Source organism: Lagenorhynchus albirostris, chromosome 12 (genome assembly GCF_949774975.1).
Source record: "Lagenorhynchus albirostris chromosome 12, mLagAlb1.1, whole genome shotgun sequence".
Classification (NCBI taxonomy): domain Eukaryota; kingdom Metazoa; phylum Chordata; class Mammalia; order Artiodactyla; family Delphinidae; genus Lagenorhynchus; species Lagenorhynchus albirostris.
The window spans coordinates 20186944-20203600 of NC_083106.1; the positions used below are offsets into that span (position 1 = coordinate 20186944).

Genomic DNA, 16657 nt, shown 5'->3' on the forward strand with positions numbered 1-16657 from the left:
GCTGCAAGCAGAGCTCTATTTCTTATGGGAAGGAAGGGAGGGCTTACAGAGAAGCTCTCACAAGAAGCAGGACTGGCCCCTAATCAAGCAACAGTCCCTGGCCCGAGAGTAGGAGCCCTGACTACACGTGTCTGGCTAGATTTCAGAACTACTAGCATTAGATTTCAGAGTCACTAATGCCAGTGCCTGCTCTTTTTACTTTCCACTGCCCCAACTTTTTTGAATGGGAGTGTCCACTGAGGTTTTCCTGTACCTATCTCACCACTGTGTTGGGTATATGAGGTTCAGATAACTTATCTTTTTAGTGCCCGGGTCGCCAGATGGAGAGGTGTCACACCCACACACCTGCACCTGAAGAAAACTGTTCCAAGGAACCACATTTGCATTTGCACCGGATGTAGATCGCATGATACTGGATTTTGAGCTTGATGCTGTACTGAATAAGACCTTAGGAGTCCCTGGGAGAGTGTAAGAGTATTTTGCATGTGGAAGGACTATAACTAACTTATGACCAGAGAGTAAACTATGCTGGATTAACAATAGCCACAAATTTATTACAGCTACTCCTGTGAAGTGGTGAAATTGTCTTCTCCTCCCCTGAATGTGGGCTGGCCTTGTGACTTGCTTAGAGCAAAAGGCGGCAACAGAGATGATGCTGTGTCAAAGTGCAGACCTAGCCTTTAAGAGAACTGGCAGCTTCTGCTTTCTCCCTCTTAAAAGCCAGCTGCCATGCTGTAGAGAAGCCATAAACCTGAGAGGCCACGTGGAAGGGGACCTGGTGGATGAGAGTGGACCTGAGTGGAATATCCATAAGCCACACGGAGCAGAAGAGCCATGCAGCTAAGCCAAATCAACCCACAGAATCATGAAAAATAATAAATGGTTGTTTTTGTAAGCCATTACATTTCGGCAAGGTTTGTTACACAGCAATTAATAACTGAGACATAAGTGTATATATTAAAAATATACAAACATGTTTGGGAAGATTATACATCACTTTCTAGATAATGATTACTTTAAGAGAGGGATCAAGAGATGGTATGAGATGGGGAAAAAGGGAACGGGTTCTGTAATGCCAATTAATTTTATTTGAAAAAAGAAGATCTGGAAAAATATGGTAAAATGTAACATTAGTTATAGCTGAGGGATATGTATATGGGTGTTAGTAATATCATCTGTACTCTTCTATAAGTTTTAAATATTTCATGATTTAAAACATTTTAAAGGAATCTAGAAATAATCAAGGTAATAAAGTTGGACTCTTTGGAAGAAAGGCATCCTTACTCTAATTTAGAAATTTGGACTGTTTCTACCCAAGATCTCTTGGTAATCCCTCACATAATTTTAAGAATGCTTCCATTGTGAAATCTTTTTTCTTCTTATCACTTCCCCTTTCAAAGGCATCAAGGTGTCATATTTTCTCTTTTATCTACTTTGTTTTCTTACACTTTTCCTTTTCTTCTCTCAAACTAATTCCAAAATAATTCTAAAAGTAATTCTGCAAGCAATACTAAAACCTTGAAATATTTCATTCCTCATTCTCAAACTGTCACCTCTGGGTCATAAAGACAGTGTGAAGAAATAACACAGAATTCATGGTGGTCTCTTGTTAGCTTGGGATAACCTGGGGACTCCATTATTTAAACATATTGTGAGTAGTTACTTTGGCTAATAATAGACAGGAAAATAAACAAACCAAAAAAACAGCAAAATCATGGGTGATTAAGGCAGAGAAGAAAACATGGACAAGACTGTAGTAGAATTCAATTCCAGGATCATCTACTGGGACTTAAGATTAGCCATACATAATGTTACATATTATGTTCACAGAATGTTAAATTCGCAAATGAGTAACCTCAGGTGTTTTAAGTTAGGCAATATCCTAATATTAAAGAATGAGGCTTTGTTGACTTGTAGCTTTCTTATTAACTAATCCAAATTACACTTATTTTATAGATTCAGAACAAATGAGTAATGAGTGAATTTAGTTTAAATACTGCAGTTGTGATTACCATTTTAGGATTCATCACAATGCCATCATTTGTTTTAGGTTGAACTAAATTTAAATTGCTATCAACTGAAGGGCTTTTTAAGTCTTTTCAATAAGATGTGACAAATGTCACACTAATATAAAAGCAAACAATCAAAAACTTAATTTTATTTAAAAAAAACTCATAGAATCATCTACATCTTAAATCCTATGGCCAGGGTAGGGGAAATGGTCCAGCAAAATACCAGCAAATTCAAGTTAGTCTTTCTTTCACTCTAAATAAAACCTATAATTTTAGACAGCGCTCTAAAACAGAAACCTCAATTCATCTCTGTGCACTAACCAGGCAAAAAAAAAAAAAAAAAAGGAGGTACTCACAGTATATGTCTTAGAATTTTAGGACTGGAACAGACTCTACAGATCATCTGTAATATAAAAACCCTGAAAACCTTGATTTCACGCGTAATAAATGTCTAAAGCTAAGAAACTACTTTTCCAAGAAAGTTCCACTAACTGAAGGCAGATCTTGCTCTCCAGTTTTCTTTTCTCTATTTCATTTTTATCAACCTATTACCTAAATTATTATCTAATAATTACTACTACTGTTATTATTATTATCTCAACCATGAAAGAACTACTTTTCTTTTATGATCTAGTATTTGAAAAGAAAAATGGAGGTTTTTTCCCAAGATATGGAAGCAGCCAGTACATTACAGAGTGTGAACCTCAGAAATGCATCAGTGAAAAAACACCATACCTCCAGCGTGTGGCACTTTCCGCGAATTCTATTACAGAGAAGTTGGTAATTCTCCAGCACAACATTCAGCTCAGACGTCAATTCCTGGCCACCAGAGGGCACTTTTGCAGCTAATAACTTGATGTTGTCCTTGAGAATCTTCACTCTCACCTCCTTCTGCAACACATCCTCTTTCGCCCTCTGTTCCAAGACAGAATGAACTTGAAAACTGGCTCCCTGTCTCAGGAACCAATTTCTTTCTTTTTCAAAAAATAACTGAGCCAAAATTAAAACATCCAGATGATTCTAACTACCTAATCTGGACATTATGAGGTAATCCCTATGGAGAGTGCTTGCGAAATAAGAATGCTAACTACAAAATTTCACTCATTATATATCCCAATGTACACAGTCCCCATGCAGACATTTTCATTTAATAACAGCACTGTTAACACCTGAGTTATCCCAAATTATGTTTACTGACAGGAGGTACTTTCAAAGTCTGGGTCCATAATAAGAATTAAGTGAATTAATTTTAATTGATCACTGGAAGTCAAGCAAAAATGGAAGTGCACCATGGTAGAAGTATTCTTTAAAAATAATATAAACATATTTTCTTCTGATAATTAACAGCATTTCAGAGATGACAAAGTTATACTGGGAAGATCTGATCTAAAAGTAGCTTCCTGCCTGACTCTCCTTCCGTGCTTGATGAAGTCTCATACTCAGGAAAATCAACCTCAAACAGCCTTTCACTTTCTCTTGTAGCTTTCTTTACTACTTAATGATTTTAAATTTCTCTAGGTTGGGATAAAATAATTAAGCGTAGTGGTTTTCTTAAAATCCTAATGGTTGTTTGGCAGAATAAAAATAAAATGTTGCCCAATCAAGAGTTTTAATCTCATTTTTCTTAATTCTCATTCCTAGTGACCTTAAAAAAAAAACCAAGAACAACAACAAAAAAACCCCACAGAACTACAATGTCAATAGTGCAAATAAGATGGTTCTTAACATGGTAGGCTACCTTTAAAATACCTTATATACTGAATAGTTTTAAAGTTTCAAGGAAAGCTACACTAAAACAAAGTGTTTCTGTGAAAATACTACAATAAAAGTCCTTTTTATTTATTTTGACTCATACACAATAATGTATTGGTGAAAAACAATCCTTTTAAAAAATATCTGCACAGATGTTTGCTTTTGTTATACTTGTAGGCAACTTGCAACTCTTATTTTTTTAAAAGTAGCTTTTAAGACACTATCTCCTTTGGCTTCAACACTGAAGGACACTTGAAGCAGTGTTGGAAAAGTGGGAATGATGTCCAGTTCTTTTATTATATAAAAAAAGAGAGTGTGCAAGACTACTGACACAGAAATATAAGTTTACAGCAAATACATCCTGTGGACCGAACTGATATTAAATCCCTTGACGACATTCCTAATGTTCCTCTCACCTGCTCCAACAAAATTTTGGTATTCATGTGTGCCCCATGTATTAGCTGGAAGACTACAGCTGGTGAAATAAAGATAAACCCCAACCTAATTGGGAAGTCTCTCTTGTTCTTTACAAAAAATAATTCTTCCTGAAAATTTCTGGAAGTAGATAGTGGTGATGGTTGCATAACATTGTGAATATAATTGCTGCCACAAAATTTCTGAGTCATTCACTGTGGCTCACCAAGGTCCTAATGTAAGACGTTTTCGCAGGGGCCCTCAAGACTCAACTCATGGGCCAGGTTAGCACGTGGACTCTCAGCTTCCTAGCCCTACTAAAATCATGGCAGTTGACCCTCCTTTTTTTGTTGTTGTTTTTTTTGTAACTTGAAATCTTACTGTGAGAGATTATATGTACATTATCAGGCCTTACAGCTAGGTAGATGATTGACTGATGGATTGATTTTAAAGGGAGGAGGGGAGATAGAAAGTCTCTTGACCCTGACTGTCCAGCCTCACCTTCATTTCCTCCACAGCACTCCCAAGTTCTTCTGGTGACTTGTACTCAAAATCCCTCTCCAGGTAGTCTTCTTCTGCTTGGGCCATCCATTCCTGCATCTCTGCCAAGTCTTTTTTCAGGTTCACCACTTTTTCCTGACTTTCAGACAACCTATTTTTTTGAATAGTAATCTAGGAAGGAAAAGCCATTCACTCGAATAAACAAATCCTGATATGTTAAATGTCACCTTCTAGTTTCTAATATCAAAAGACACAGTAATAACTTTCCACAAAGAGTCTTAAGGTTTAAAATTCAGATGAAACTCTGTATACATTTTGTGCTGATGCTGTGGAATATAAGCAATAATGAAAACAATAATTATAACTGGGATTTGGTATCACATTTTGGACATTAATCTGGAAATACCTATTATAATTCTGAAAATGCATAACTGTTGACAGAGTAATACTCAACTGAAGGACTCTAACCTACATCCATAAAAGCATATATTTCAAGGAAATCTACTATAACCTTATTTATGGGGGAAAAAACCCTGAAGCAACCAAAATGTCCATTTTTTCCTTTTTAACAGGATTCCCCATTAAGACTGCACTTTTTAAAAGCAGAGAAGAGTAGATTGCTATCAAAGATGTTGAATCAACACTGCCTTACAAAATTTTGGTTCTGATAATCTACTGTACTTGTATATTCCATACAGATACAAAAAAGTTACATTAGAAAATAGGTATTTGTCTGAATCTGGTTCAATAGCTTTTTTAACTATTTTAAGAAACCTAAAAATATCTTTCAGAAAGATCCCTCTAACCACACACTGACTTCTGTGGGAGAAGATATCATACCACACAGATCATCCAGGGCTCACTTCACTATTCAACCTCCCACTCAAATGAGATCTCGCAGTAGTAGTCACCCTGCCAGGGCTTGCTTGGCTGTGACACTGATGGTGACAAAAGGGCAGTTCAGGAATAGGATGGCTCTCTCGAGAGTAAGGGGGAATACTTAGTGGCCCTCCTGTTTCACTCTCCAAACAGGATCACAGTCATAAAAATAGACAGGCACTAAATAAATAGGAGCTTGGATTTCAGTGCCCCACATGGCACTCAGAGAGTCTACTGCCAGCAATATACACAGCCCTGCTTCCCAAGTCTTGTTGATCTAGTGGACTTTTTAAAAAAATACAGATTTCAGGGCCCCACTTCCCCAAAATTCTTTTTACTAGTAGTTTCCAAACACTAGTCAGTTATATAATATTCATGGATCCACAGAGAAGTGAGAAGAATAAAGACACTGTAGCAAACTTTTCAAAAAAAGAAAAGCTGAAAATTATCATTAATTATCTGAGATTATATACTTTCTACATTTTGGCATTAAGATGTTTTTCCTTTCATGATATCATGCATATAATAGACTGTTTTTATTTGTTGATTTTATATATCTATCCTTTCTTAGAAAAATAAAAATTTGGCAACACTATGTCCAAAATTTCTTCAACCTTTTACTACTCAATGATATACAATAGTCTAGAACTGCTTTAGATAATTACATAGCAGGTGGCTGCCTCCTTGCTGAAGACACTTAAAAATTCCCCATGTATTTATTCCCATACTTTGAAACAATAATAATCCAAAATTAATTCTATGTTGTCATATGTGTATGTATGTATATATGTAGATACACAGATCTAAATATCTACATGTACCTAAGCATCTATCTACCCATCTAGCTATTGTCTTTCTTGCTCTTCACTGTGACTTCCAAACCAGTTTCCTTATTTACTTCCTAAAAAAACCCCAGCTCCTTCAAGCACATGTCATCAAATTATAGCACACTTAAAAGAGTTTGAATTTGGCTAGAATATAAGATGACATTATGAAAGTATTTTCTTAAGTGTGACAATGATACTGCAGTTTTGTAGAAGATTGTCCTCATTCATGGAAGAAGCAGCTGAAGTATTTAGGAGTGAAATGTCATAATATTTTCGACTTCCTATCAAAACTACATATATAACAAAAAAAAAAGGTATGCGTGTGTGTGCCTGTGTGTGTATGTATGTATGTAAAGAGAGAAGGAGGAGAGAGAGAAAAGGCAAATGGGGCAAAACATTAACAACTGGCAAATTTAGGAATGGCTTATGGCCGTTCTCTCAACCATTATTTCAACTTTTCTTTAAATTTGAACTTGTTCAAAATAAGGAATTTGGGGGCAAACAAAATAAAATACTCGGGGATGCAAATATAAAATTTTCGTGTATCAACATTAAACAAAAAACATTGTATTAAGAGATATGTACTATCTACACAACTGTCTGTGGGGTATTCCTGCATTTCACATTTTCTCCTCTTGTTTTTTACTCCTTTCTCACTCACTTCAGCTGTAAGCAACCTCACTATTACTTCACTAACAAAACAGAAGCAACCAGAAGACAACTACGTCATATTCCCACTGTACACATAGTTGCCTTCCCTTCATTACCACAGAAGGACTACCTAATAGCAATTCTTTCACTTAGAGGGTGGACCTCATCCCCTCTTGCCTAATCACAGACTTTGCTTCAGCAATCATCTTCTCTCAATCTCTTCTGCATCATTTTCTCTTTCTAAGTGAAGTCCTTTTCGGCATGCAAACTTCCAGTAATACCCCTTATTTTTAAAAATTACAAAAACAGCTCTTTGGATCCCCATGTCCCTTCCAGCACCTACCCCATTTCTCGGCTCCCTTGAATAGAGAAATTCTCAAGGTTGGTTACACTTGCCCCAGTACTTCATTTGCTTTCCTCTCCTCAACATTCTCCAATGTGACTTTCTTTCCCACCACTCCACTGGAACCACTTTTCTCAAAGTCCATAAAAGCGATCATCTTGTCAAGTCTAAAGCTTGCTTTCCAGTTCTGATTAGTCTCAGTAGTCCTCGGCATTGAGCACTGTGAAAAGCTCTCTCCACTTGGCCACTGGGGCCTCACGCTCTCCTGGCATTTCCCCTCTGGCTGACCTTTCCTTCTTAGCATCCTTGGCCAGCGGTAAGTGCTAGAGACCCCATTTGCATGTCTCGTAATCTTGCATTTAATCCTTCCAGTATGGAAAGCATCACTTCACCTGCTCCCACAAAAGCCTCTCCTTGAGTCTTCACCATTTCAGTAAATAGCACCACAATTCACACAAAGTGGAAGCTTTGCAAAAGTCCTGAGCTGTCATTAACTATTCACTTTTCCTCATATCACATATCTAATCCATTACTAGACTCCCAGCTCCACTTTCAAAATATAGTGCAACCCAACATTTCTCATGACTTCCACCACTATCTCCCTAGTCCAAGGGGCCATCCTCTCTCTCCAAGGCTGCAATAACCTTTAAGTATTCTCCCCATTTTTATTCTTGCTTTCCCAGAGCAAATTATCCACATGGAAGCCAGGGTGATCTTAAAAGATCTATCATGTATCAATTCCTTGCTCAAATCACTCTGCCTTCTATGTAAAATCATACTTGAAATAAAAGTCAAAATCTATGCTTCAAAGGCCATATACAGTCCATCTCTACCTACCTTCTGACCTCGAATCTTCCCATTCTCCAACCTGCTAACGCCTTCCTTCATTCTATTCCAGCTACAACAACTTTCTTGTTCTTTATTGAATATGTCAAGCTCATTCCCACCCAGGGGCCAAAGGTACAAGAGCACCCTCCCTTCATTAAAAAAACATGACCCAATTCTGGCCCCAGCCTGCCACCCATGCTGTAGTTATTCTAGACCACAGTTTTTCAAACTGGATGGGCTATAACATCAGTTTACTCTGTCAAGAGAAGCCACTATCTACCTCTTGAAAACCACAGGCAGTGAAGTTTAAAAACTCACCTCTTTGCTACATTTCTCCAGTTGTGTTTGGTAGTCAGCTAGTTTTGTTTGCATCCAGGTTTTGATTCCAGCAACTGGAGAGCTTCGAAGGTTAGCTTCTATTTCTTTCATGTCTTTCAGAGATGATTCAATTGTTTCTATTTCATTAACAAATGCCTGAAAACATAACATAAGCCCTTGTTGGGTTCATGCCTATATAAGTAGATGCCATTATTACAGTTTGTCTGCCTGTATCCCTGCAAATATTTTAAGAACAGACTGCTTGGGAGTCAGGACTTTTAACTACTTAAGAAATATTGTCTTAAGAAATTCATTTCACCTGGATGTTTCATATAGCCATCTGCCAAATTAGATTGGAAATACTTGACTCTCAGCAGGGAATAGTATTTTAATTAATTTAGAGAAGCCTAATGATTTCAACAAATATAAAATGCAAGAAGTATTACTGGCAAACTTCATTTGTAAAATATGTTTTTCTTAAAGCCTCACCATGTGGCACAATAAGAGCGATATACAACTGGTAATTATGACACTAAGATTGTCACCGTACATAAAACAGCAGCTACTGGGCTTCCCTGGTGGCTCAGTGGTTGAGAGTCTGCCTGCCGATGCAGGAGACACGGGTTTGTGCCCCGGTCCGGGAAGATCCCACATGCCGCGGAGCGGCTGGGCCGTGAGCCATGGCCGCTGAGCCTGCGCATCCGGAGCCTGTGCTCCGCAACGGGAGAGGCCACAACAGTGAGAGGCCCACATGCCGCAAAAGAAAAAAAAAACAGCAGCTACTAATGAACTAAAATTGCTCTTATGTTCTACACCCAAAATTTAATCTGAAAAAGAACAGATACATGTATAACTGAATCGCTTTGATGTACACCTGAAACTAACACAATATTGTTAATCAACTATGCTCCAATATGAAATAAAAATTTTTTAAAATTCTATAACCATGGCCAAAAACAGAAATATGAAAAGTCAGTCATTTGTTGACTAGCTATAAAGTCAAAAAAAAGTTTATGATGAAAGATATTTTTATCTAGGTTTATTGTCATGTCCTATTCTTACAATTTTAATAAGAGCAGCAAATAATAAAGAAGAAGAAGAAAATGTTATTTAGTACAGCAGGTTCCCTAGATCAGCAGAACTCACAGAGCACTCGTCAAGCTGTCTTTGTAGCCCTTCGGCATCTCCTTGGACAGCCTGCTCTTTCATTAAGAAGTCTTTCACACCATCCATCCACTTCTCAATGACTTTTGAATCAGCCTAAATCAAACACAATAACAAAGGGGGATATTACTCAGTGGCATTCAACCTACTACATCTCAAGATCTATTGCTACTGGGAAAAAGGCAACTTTTCAAAACTCTGATAGCATCATTTTCATTTATTTTATTTCTTTCTTTTTTAAACTTCCAACATTGAAAATAATTATTTTCTTCATTGTTGCCTAAAATCCTCATGAGATGATATCTTGCTGATCATTCTAAAAATTTCAAAACACTCCCCAGTGAACAAAGTTATTTTGCTTAACGTGAGCAATATCTATGATTAAACATTCAAATTAAAGGTAAAAAATGCTTTTCTGGGTATAATCAGCTTAACAACGATAACAATCTTTCATTCTCATATAATTTAGAACAATTCTCTCCTTAAGTTGGCTACTCAAAGCAGGAGTAAATAAATAGCACAGTGGAGGGAATACAATAGATTTTTCTTAGTTCTGCGGTTCGATGCCTTGTTATCTAAGAACCCAGTATGGTCCACCACCCAGCTCCATTCTTTCATTCAACATTTACTAAGCACCCACTGTAATCCAGTTACTGTGCGTGGTACTGGGGGGAATGAGAAAGGGAACATTTTGCAGAAAGAATGAGACTTCAGACAGGTAGTAACACTGGAACTGGACCTTGAAGAATGCAAATAATTAGGTCCAACTTGAGCTCCAAAACTAGAGTAAAGTGATGGTCATTTCTTTCCAAGGTCCCCCATCCATCACTGGTTAGTCTGATTTGTTATTTTCCCTTGCATTGAGCTGAATTTGTTTCCTTGTACTTTCCTCAATTATTTGCTTCTCATTCCTCCCTAGGAATGGAAATAAATTAACTATCTTATTCAAAAATAACCTTCAGATTGGAAGGCAGCCACTATGTCTTCCCTTAGTCTTTTAGTGATTAAACACTCCCAATTCTTTCCATGATGCTCTAGTACATGATACCCAGATACCGCAATCAACACTGTGATCAACATGCTCTGAAAATTACATCAACTTTTTAATGTACTTAAAATATGCCACCAAGAACCAAGTACTCTTATCCTTAAAATGTTGCAATGAATGACGAAGATGGAACCTAACTGGTATTTCACATATCGATATTACATTCAGAAAACGCCATCTAAATTTTTTTCAGTTTTATTTTTCTTATTGTAGAGTTGGGTTTTGTTTCCTTCATTTTTTAAAATTTGTTTAGATATATATTATTCATAATATTATGGTTAGCTAAAACTCCAAAATTCACACAACTACCTCAAAAGTACATTTTCCCTATCCCATATTGTTTAACTGACTTCTGTAATAAATTCAGAACTTGATATTTATAAATATTAAATTTTGCCTTGTTATGTTAACGATACTAGTTAACACTACAATAAAAAGCCAACAGAATGATTTGAATTTTTAGTCTCTCCACTTTCTTATCATCTGTGCCTCCCAGCTTTCTCTTATCTGCAGATCTGACAGTGAGCTATCCTTTTTCTGTTGGGTTTTTTTGGGTTGGGTTTTGGGGTTTTTTCCAGGTGAAAAATAAGGCCAATTACAGTGCCTATCTGAGCATTCCCCCATGAGGACACCATCTCATTTATTAACCAACAAACTTTTAGCTTCGTTTTCAAAACATGGGAATCAACATAATTCTAGCATCTAAGTAGCTTTCCACTTCCTTCTGATAAGGTTATAAGAGATTTTCTCAAATACTTTGCTGATATCAAGATTTACCCAAAATGATAGTTTGTCAGCATTATTTGAACTAAATGAGCACACATGAAATGTGAGACTATGAATCTGTATTATCTAATAATCTAGTAACCCTCCTTCAAAAAATAAAAAAAAGCAAGCAGTACTTAGGAAATGAGATCGGACAAGGCTTTTGAGTGGTATCCATGCTGACTCCTGGTGACCACCACATTTTTTCCTAAGCACATGGAAGATCTCTGGTTGATCATTCATTTACAGCTTTGCCAGGAACTGACATCAAGCTTACTTCAGGTCTTTAGCTTCTAGAAAATAATGTTCCCCCTTATTTAGGACATTCACCCATCTCCATTTTTTTCTAGTAATTTCCTCACAAGTTGCATAATCGGACCTTGAGATCATGGGTAAAATCCCACGCTACTCAGGATGTAGACTTAAGCATCTGAAGGACTGCGTCGTTTTTCCATCTAACTCATAATTCAGGCTCTAATGCACCCTCAATAATGACCGTTCTCCACTTTCTAATTTGCAGGGTCATTCTCTGATGAACATGGGAAGCAAAAAGTGCTTATATAGCTGGGCCTTTCTGTCTACTCTTTTCATGTTATACCACCCTGTGCAAGCACTTCCTCGTTCCCCTTCTCCCAAGCAAGCTTTGAAAGCCCTTTCAGTCACACTGTGCACTTTCCCCAAGCTTCCTTTCCCTCTGTTCTTCAGCTTGTCTGTCACTATTCTCACACACCCACACTACTCTTATATATTTTCAACTGGTGACATATCTCTTCTTCTGGGTTTGCTCCAGCATTCTCAGATCTTATCCTAGAAGACTGCTTAGGAAGACATGATCAGGGCAGGGTGGAGTGGGGTGTGTAAAAGATAAAAGTGCAAAAAACAGAGAAAGTACGAATGTATCTGTAGAGTTCATAAAGGGCCTTTTTAACTGTCCATTTAACTTGTTACCACTTCGTGCACTGTTAATCTCCAGCCTGAACTTTTTAAGAATGCAAGGCAGCATTACTGCCGTGTAACTGGGCAATTCATTAAATCTAGTTTGGAATAAGGAAAATGGATAGTCTGCTGGGCCAAGAATTTTTGAAGTTTATATGGAAGCATTATATTCCAAGAAGGTTTTAACCACAATCAGCCTTGACTGAAGCAAGCGGCCTCACTGAGCCCCATCACTGGCACAGGAGAGGAAATTCTATGGCATCGATCCCCTTCCTCCCTCCTTCAGACACATACAGACCCTTGTGAGCACACACAATTCACACACACCTGCCCCTCCTCTTACAGTGAAACATGAGAAGAAAGAAAGAGGGAAGCAACAGACACAGACAAACCATGTAGACCAACTGATCATCTCAATAGGAACAAAGGGAACAGAGAGGAATCTGAAAAGTGTTTCCATGACTAAAAATCCTGCAGTAATCCTGACCACACTGAGTTCTAAGACAGGCAGCGTGCTCCATGAAAAGAAAGACCAAGGTCTGAATACGTAGTCCAGCACCTTACCGGCCATGAGGGCTTGAGAAACTAATTTCTCAATTTCTCTTCAGGGAGCTTCCATAGCTCACCTATAAAACGGGAATAATAACAACTGCCTCGCCTGATTGTTTTGAAAAACAGAGATGGTACAGAGCAGGTATGCAGTAAATGGTAGCTAGTATTACTCAGATCTACAAAATCAAGTGCTTTACTACCGAGATTAACCCCATGAAAGAATTACCACTTCAGGTTCTGGTGTCTATTCCCAACAGACACTTCATAGGAATGAGTAGCCAGGGTGAGTACATATTTGCATAAGCATCCGTTTAATGTGTTTAAATGCTGCCAACATTAATGCTTGTTCCATCATATAACTGTTCAAAAGTGGCTGTTTGAGAGAACTACTGCTTATGACGGTTCTGACTAGACCCGGCTAAATTCAGCTCAGCAGAAGGAAGCCAAGTACAGGAGGAAAGGCCCAAACTCTAGAAATGCCTGATAACAGAAGCTTCACAAGGCATCCCTACCCTGTGGCCACAGAGCGCGGGAAAGGTTTTTAGATCCCTAGGATCACTACTAGCAGCCATTTGTGTGCAGGTAGATGCAGGAGACAGACAGCTCTGCCCTGCCCTCTAGTATCTCCTCTTTCCCCAGAAGGAAAATATTATCTCAATCCACTTGCAGCAGATGTTTCCTGTGCTTTTTAAAAAAAACAGAATCTGGTCATTTTTAGGTCAATTGTACAGCAAGGAGGTTACAAAGAAAGTGAAGGTGCTCACATGAAGAGTGTTCCTCTGCCCATTTAAAACTCACTCAGCTGATGCACTTAGGAGGCTCCAATGCACAATAATGAGTATTTAATTTTTTCACCATCTACATCAACTTGCAGAATGAATACAGGAATAGAGATATATGGAGATATTTAAACTGGGTAATTTCTAACTTTCTATCCTCTCTGGGGAGACTTCAGTTCTTTTAGAGCAATACGAAAAACTTTAAAATACTAGTAAATTTCTAGAATAAATGTCTCTTATTATTTCACATGCAACAACAAACTGTAAGTACTAATCTAGGGTAAGCATTTCTCATTCCTATTTATACTCATAAATTCTCAAAGAAATATAAAATGACTAATATGGTAGTTTTGAAAACCAAAGTATGGAACACTCTTGTTTGGAGGGGTCAAACTGCTACATTGACCATCACTGCTCAAAAGCGCTGATTTGTAAGCACTTTGGATGAGCAACACCTGCTGCTGGGTCACAGAAAAGGAATGTGAGGTCATTAAAACAATTCCTTTAACCCCACACACCCCATCTCCTAGCCCCCAGCCCCTGAGCCAGGGATAGAGGAAATCTGAAGCCTGGTAACTCTGGATTCAATACAATAAGATTCCAAGGTACACAACTTCCTCCCAGGATTTTATTTACAGCTAAATTCTTGGCATTTTATTTTGCTCCTCCCCCATCTGTTGGAATGTCCACAGCTTTTTAAGCAGCCAATATCTAACCCAAGATATAGGCAAACGAATTAAAACAGTATTTTAAGGCAGTAGGGTTTTCTGTTTGTTTTATAATGTTCATTAACCTCAAAACACTCTAAAAAGTGTTCCCTTGCTTAGTAAGGAAGGCCAACAGTGACTTTGCTACTACATTTATTTAGCAGAAACCACCAGAGTTCTTAAATTTAAGGTTCAGAAAGCACCAATATTCCCTTTATTAAAGTAAAATGCATTCAGAATGAGAAAAAAAAACTCTTATGAGATCATTCGATCAGTTACATGTTACCTAGAAAGAATTAAATCAGCTATACTGCATATTTTTGTTAGAAAATATTTACCATTGGGTTTTTACCCTGAAATGTGTTCCAAAGTAATTTCTACACCTGGTTCTGCATGTCTCAGAGCTCCAGCATGTCCCCTTCCCCACTCTGCATGAGAACACAGAGTGTTCAGTGTGTGTCTTTGCTCAGCAACCGAAGGAAAAGGTATGACTACATGGGTGTCCTGCCAAGGACAACTGGGCATTTAGATTTTATAGGTCCAACCTCATTAGACAGGACCCGTGTGTATGATGTCTGTAGGCACCTGCAAGGCAGAGCCTTTCACATCCGCTTACCTGCAGTACACCAGACAAGGTTCCTGTGCTCAGAGCGCTCATGCCCTGGGGGAGGACAGACAGGCAGGTCTCGCCATAATAAAAGCTGGCCTGAGATGGGGTTCTTGTGAAGGTGTAAACAACGTGTAGAAGAAAAGGGAATAATTAGCTGCAGGTGTGATGGTGAGTAAGACCAAAGACTGCTTGTAGAAGCAGCTTACACTTAAAGGATGAGCCGAGGAGGCTGTGAATTCCTAGCAAGTAAATGACATTTCCGGAGAAAGGCAATTGTCCAATGTATTCTTTGTGACCCACCACACTGTCTCCCCACCCGAAGCAGTGCACAGGAGAAGATGCAGACAGGTCTCCAGGGCAAGGAAAGGGCAGGAGCTATGAGGTGTTCATGAGAGCACTTTGTACTATCATGGCAAAGACAACCAGATCCTTTCCAGAAATACAACTGGCATCAGTGTAGACAGTGAATGCAAGAGAGGAGAGGTTGCAAGCAGGAGTCAGATTTAAAGGGTAATAGGACTATCAGGGCAAGAGATGACACGAAAGTCTGCAAACAGAAGAAAGGGCTAAAGAGGCGATCCAAAGAGGAGGGAGCATTGGTAAATACCAATATAAGGGAGTTTTGTGCGGGCCTTGAGGACAGTTTCACAATTTCATGGTTATACGACCCTGCAGGGGACACTGAATACAGGAAAGGAAATAATATGAAATACCCTACCCTTGCAGCCCCTGAATTCAAAAATATTATTGCTGGTGATAAATAGCGTCTTAGGATTTTATAATATTTAATCCCCATAATTCATAAGAAAGTAATGTCAGTAAAATCAACAGTGAAAATATTACCTTTTTTGTGTATTTTTAAATACTTTGCTTCCTGGAAGGAGTGGTAGGTCTTTCCATGAGAGTTTTTAAAAGCACCAATTAACATTTTAATTCTTAAGTACAGGAAGTAAGGTCATTAATTTGGCATGGAATAGATAAAAAAAGAAGAATTTAAGAACATATTTGAGCATGACACTGTGAATAACAATGCTGGCCCAACCTCTACCTGTACAAAAGAAATCAGCCATGTAGATAAAGGAAATGCAGGCACGTAAGGAAAACACTATTTGTCAACAAATAACAGGAAACTAAAACTTGCACATAAACAGATAACAAGATAACCTGACAAATATTGTGGGATGGTAGGAAAAAAGTAACTGCATAGCTATGAAAATACTTTCAAAGTTTAAATGTGCTGTGTCAATGAAAAGCATTATTATTTTGAGTAGTGGGATTGATACTCCAATCCATACTCATGCATTTGTGTACCGTCTATTTACATATCCCTCATGGAGTTCCAGTATCATCTGGTTCTGTCAGTGTGGAAAAAATGATTCGAATTAGTAATACTCAGGAACTTTTCTTCCTGACTTTGAGTATCTTAACCTCGGCAAGGACCACTGTTAATGTTAGCTGCCTCCAGGAAAGGAAATGGTATTGGGGAAGAAAGGGAACTCTAAATGCTCACTCTCAATACTTCTCGATTATTCAATGTCTTCAGTGAGCAGTATTTATGTATTTCTTATATA

The 16657-nt window shown here is 38.0% G+C and overlaps 1 protein-coding gene across 1 annotated transcript in view; it reads right to left on the minus strand.

Annotated features, from left to right (window-relative positions):
- The window catches only part of UTRN (utrophin), a 499864-nt gene that overhangs the window by 319955 nt on the left and 163252 nt on the right, over positions 1–16657 (minus strand). Inside the window, exons 25-28 of the mRNA XM_060168281.1 lie at positions 9672–9785; positions 8526–8681; positions 4680–4850; positions 2748–2927 (exon numbers count right to left, since the gene is read on the minus strand). Coding sequence (XP_060024264.1) covers positions 2748–2927; positions 4680–4850; positions 8526–8681; positions 9672–9785 — 621 coding nt within the window. The remainder of the gene's footprint in view (positions 1–2747; positions 2928–4679; positions 4851–8525; positions 8682–9671; positions 9786–16657) is intronic.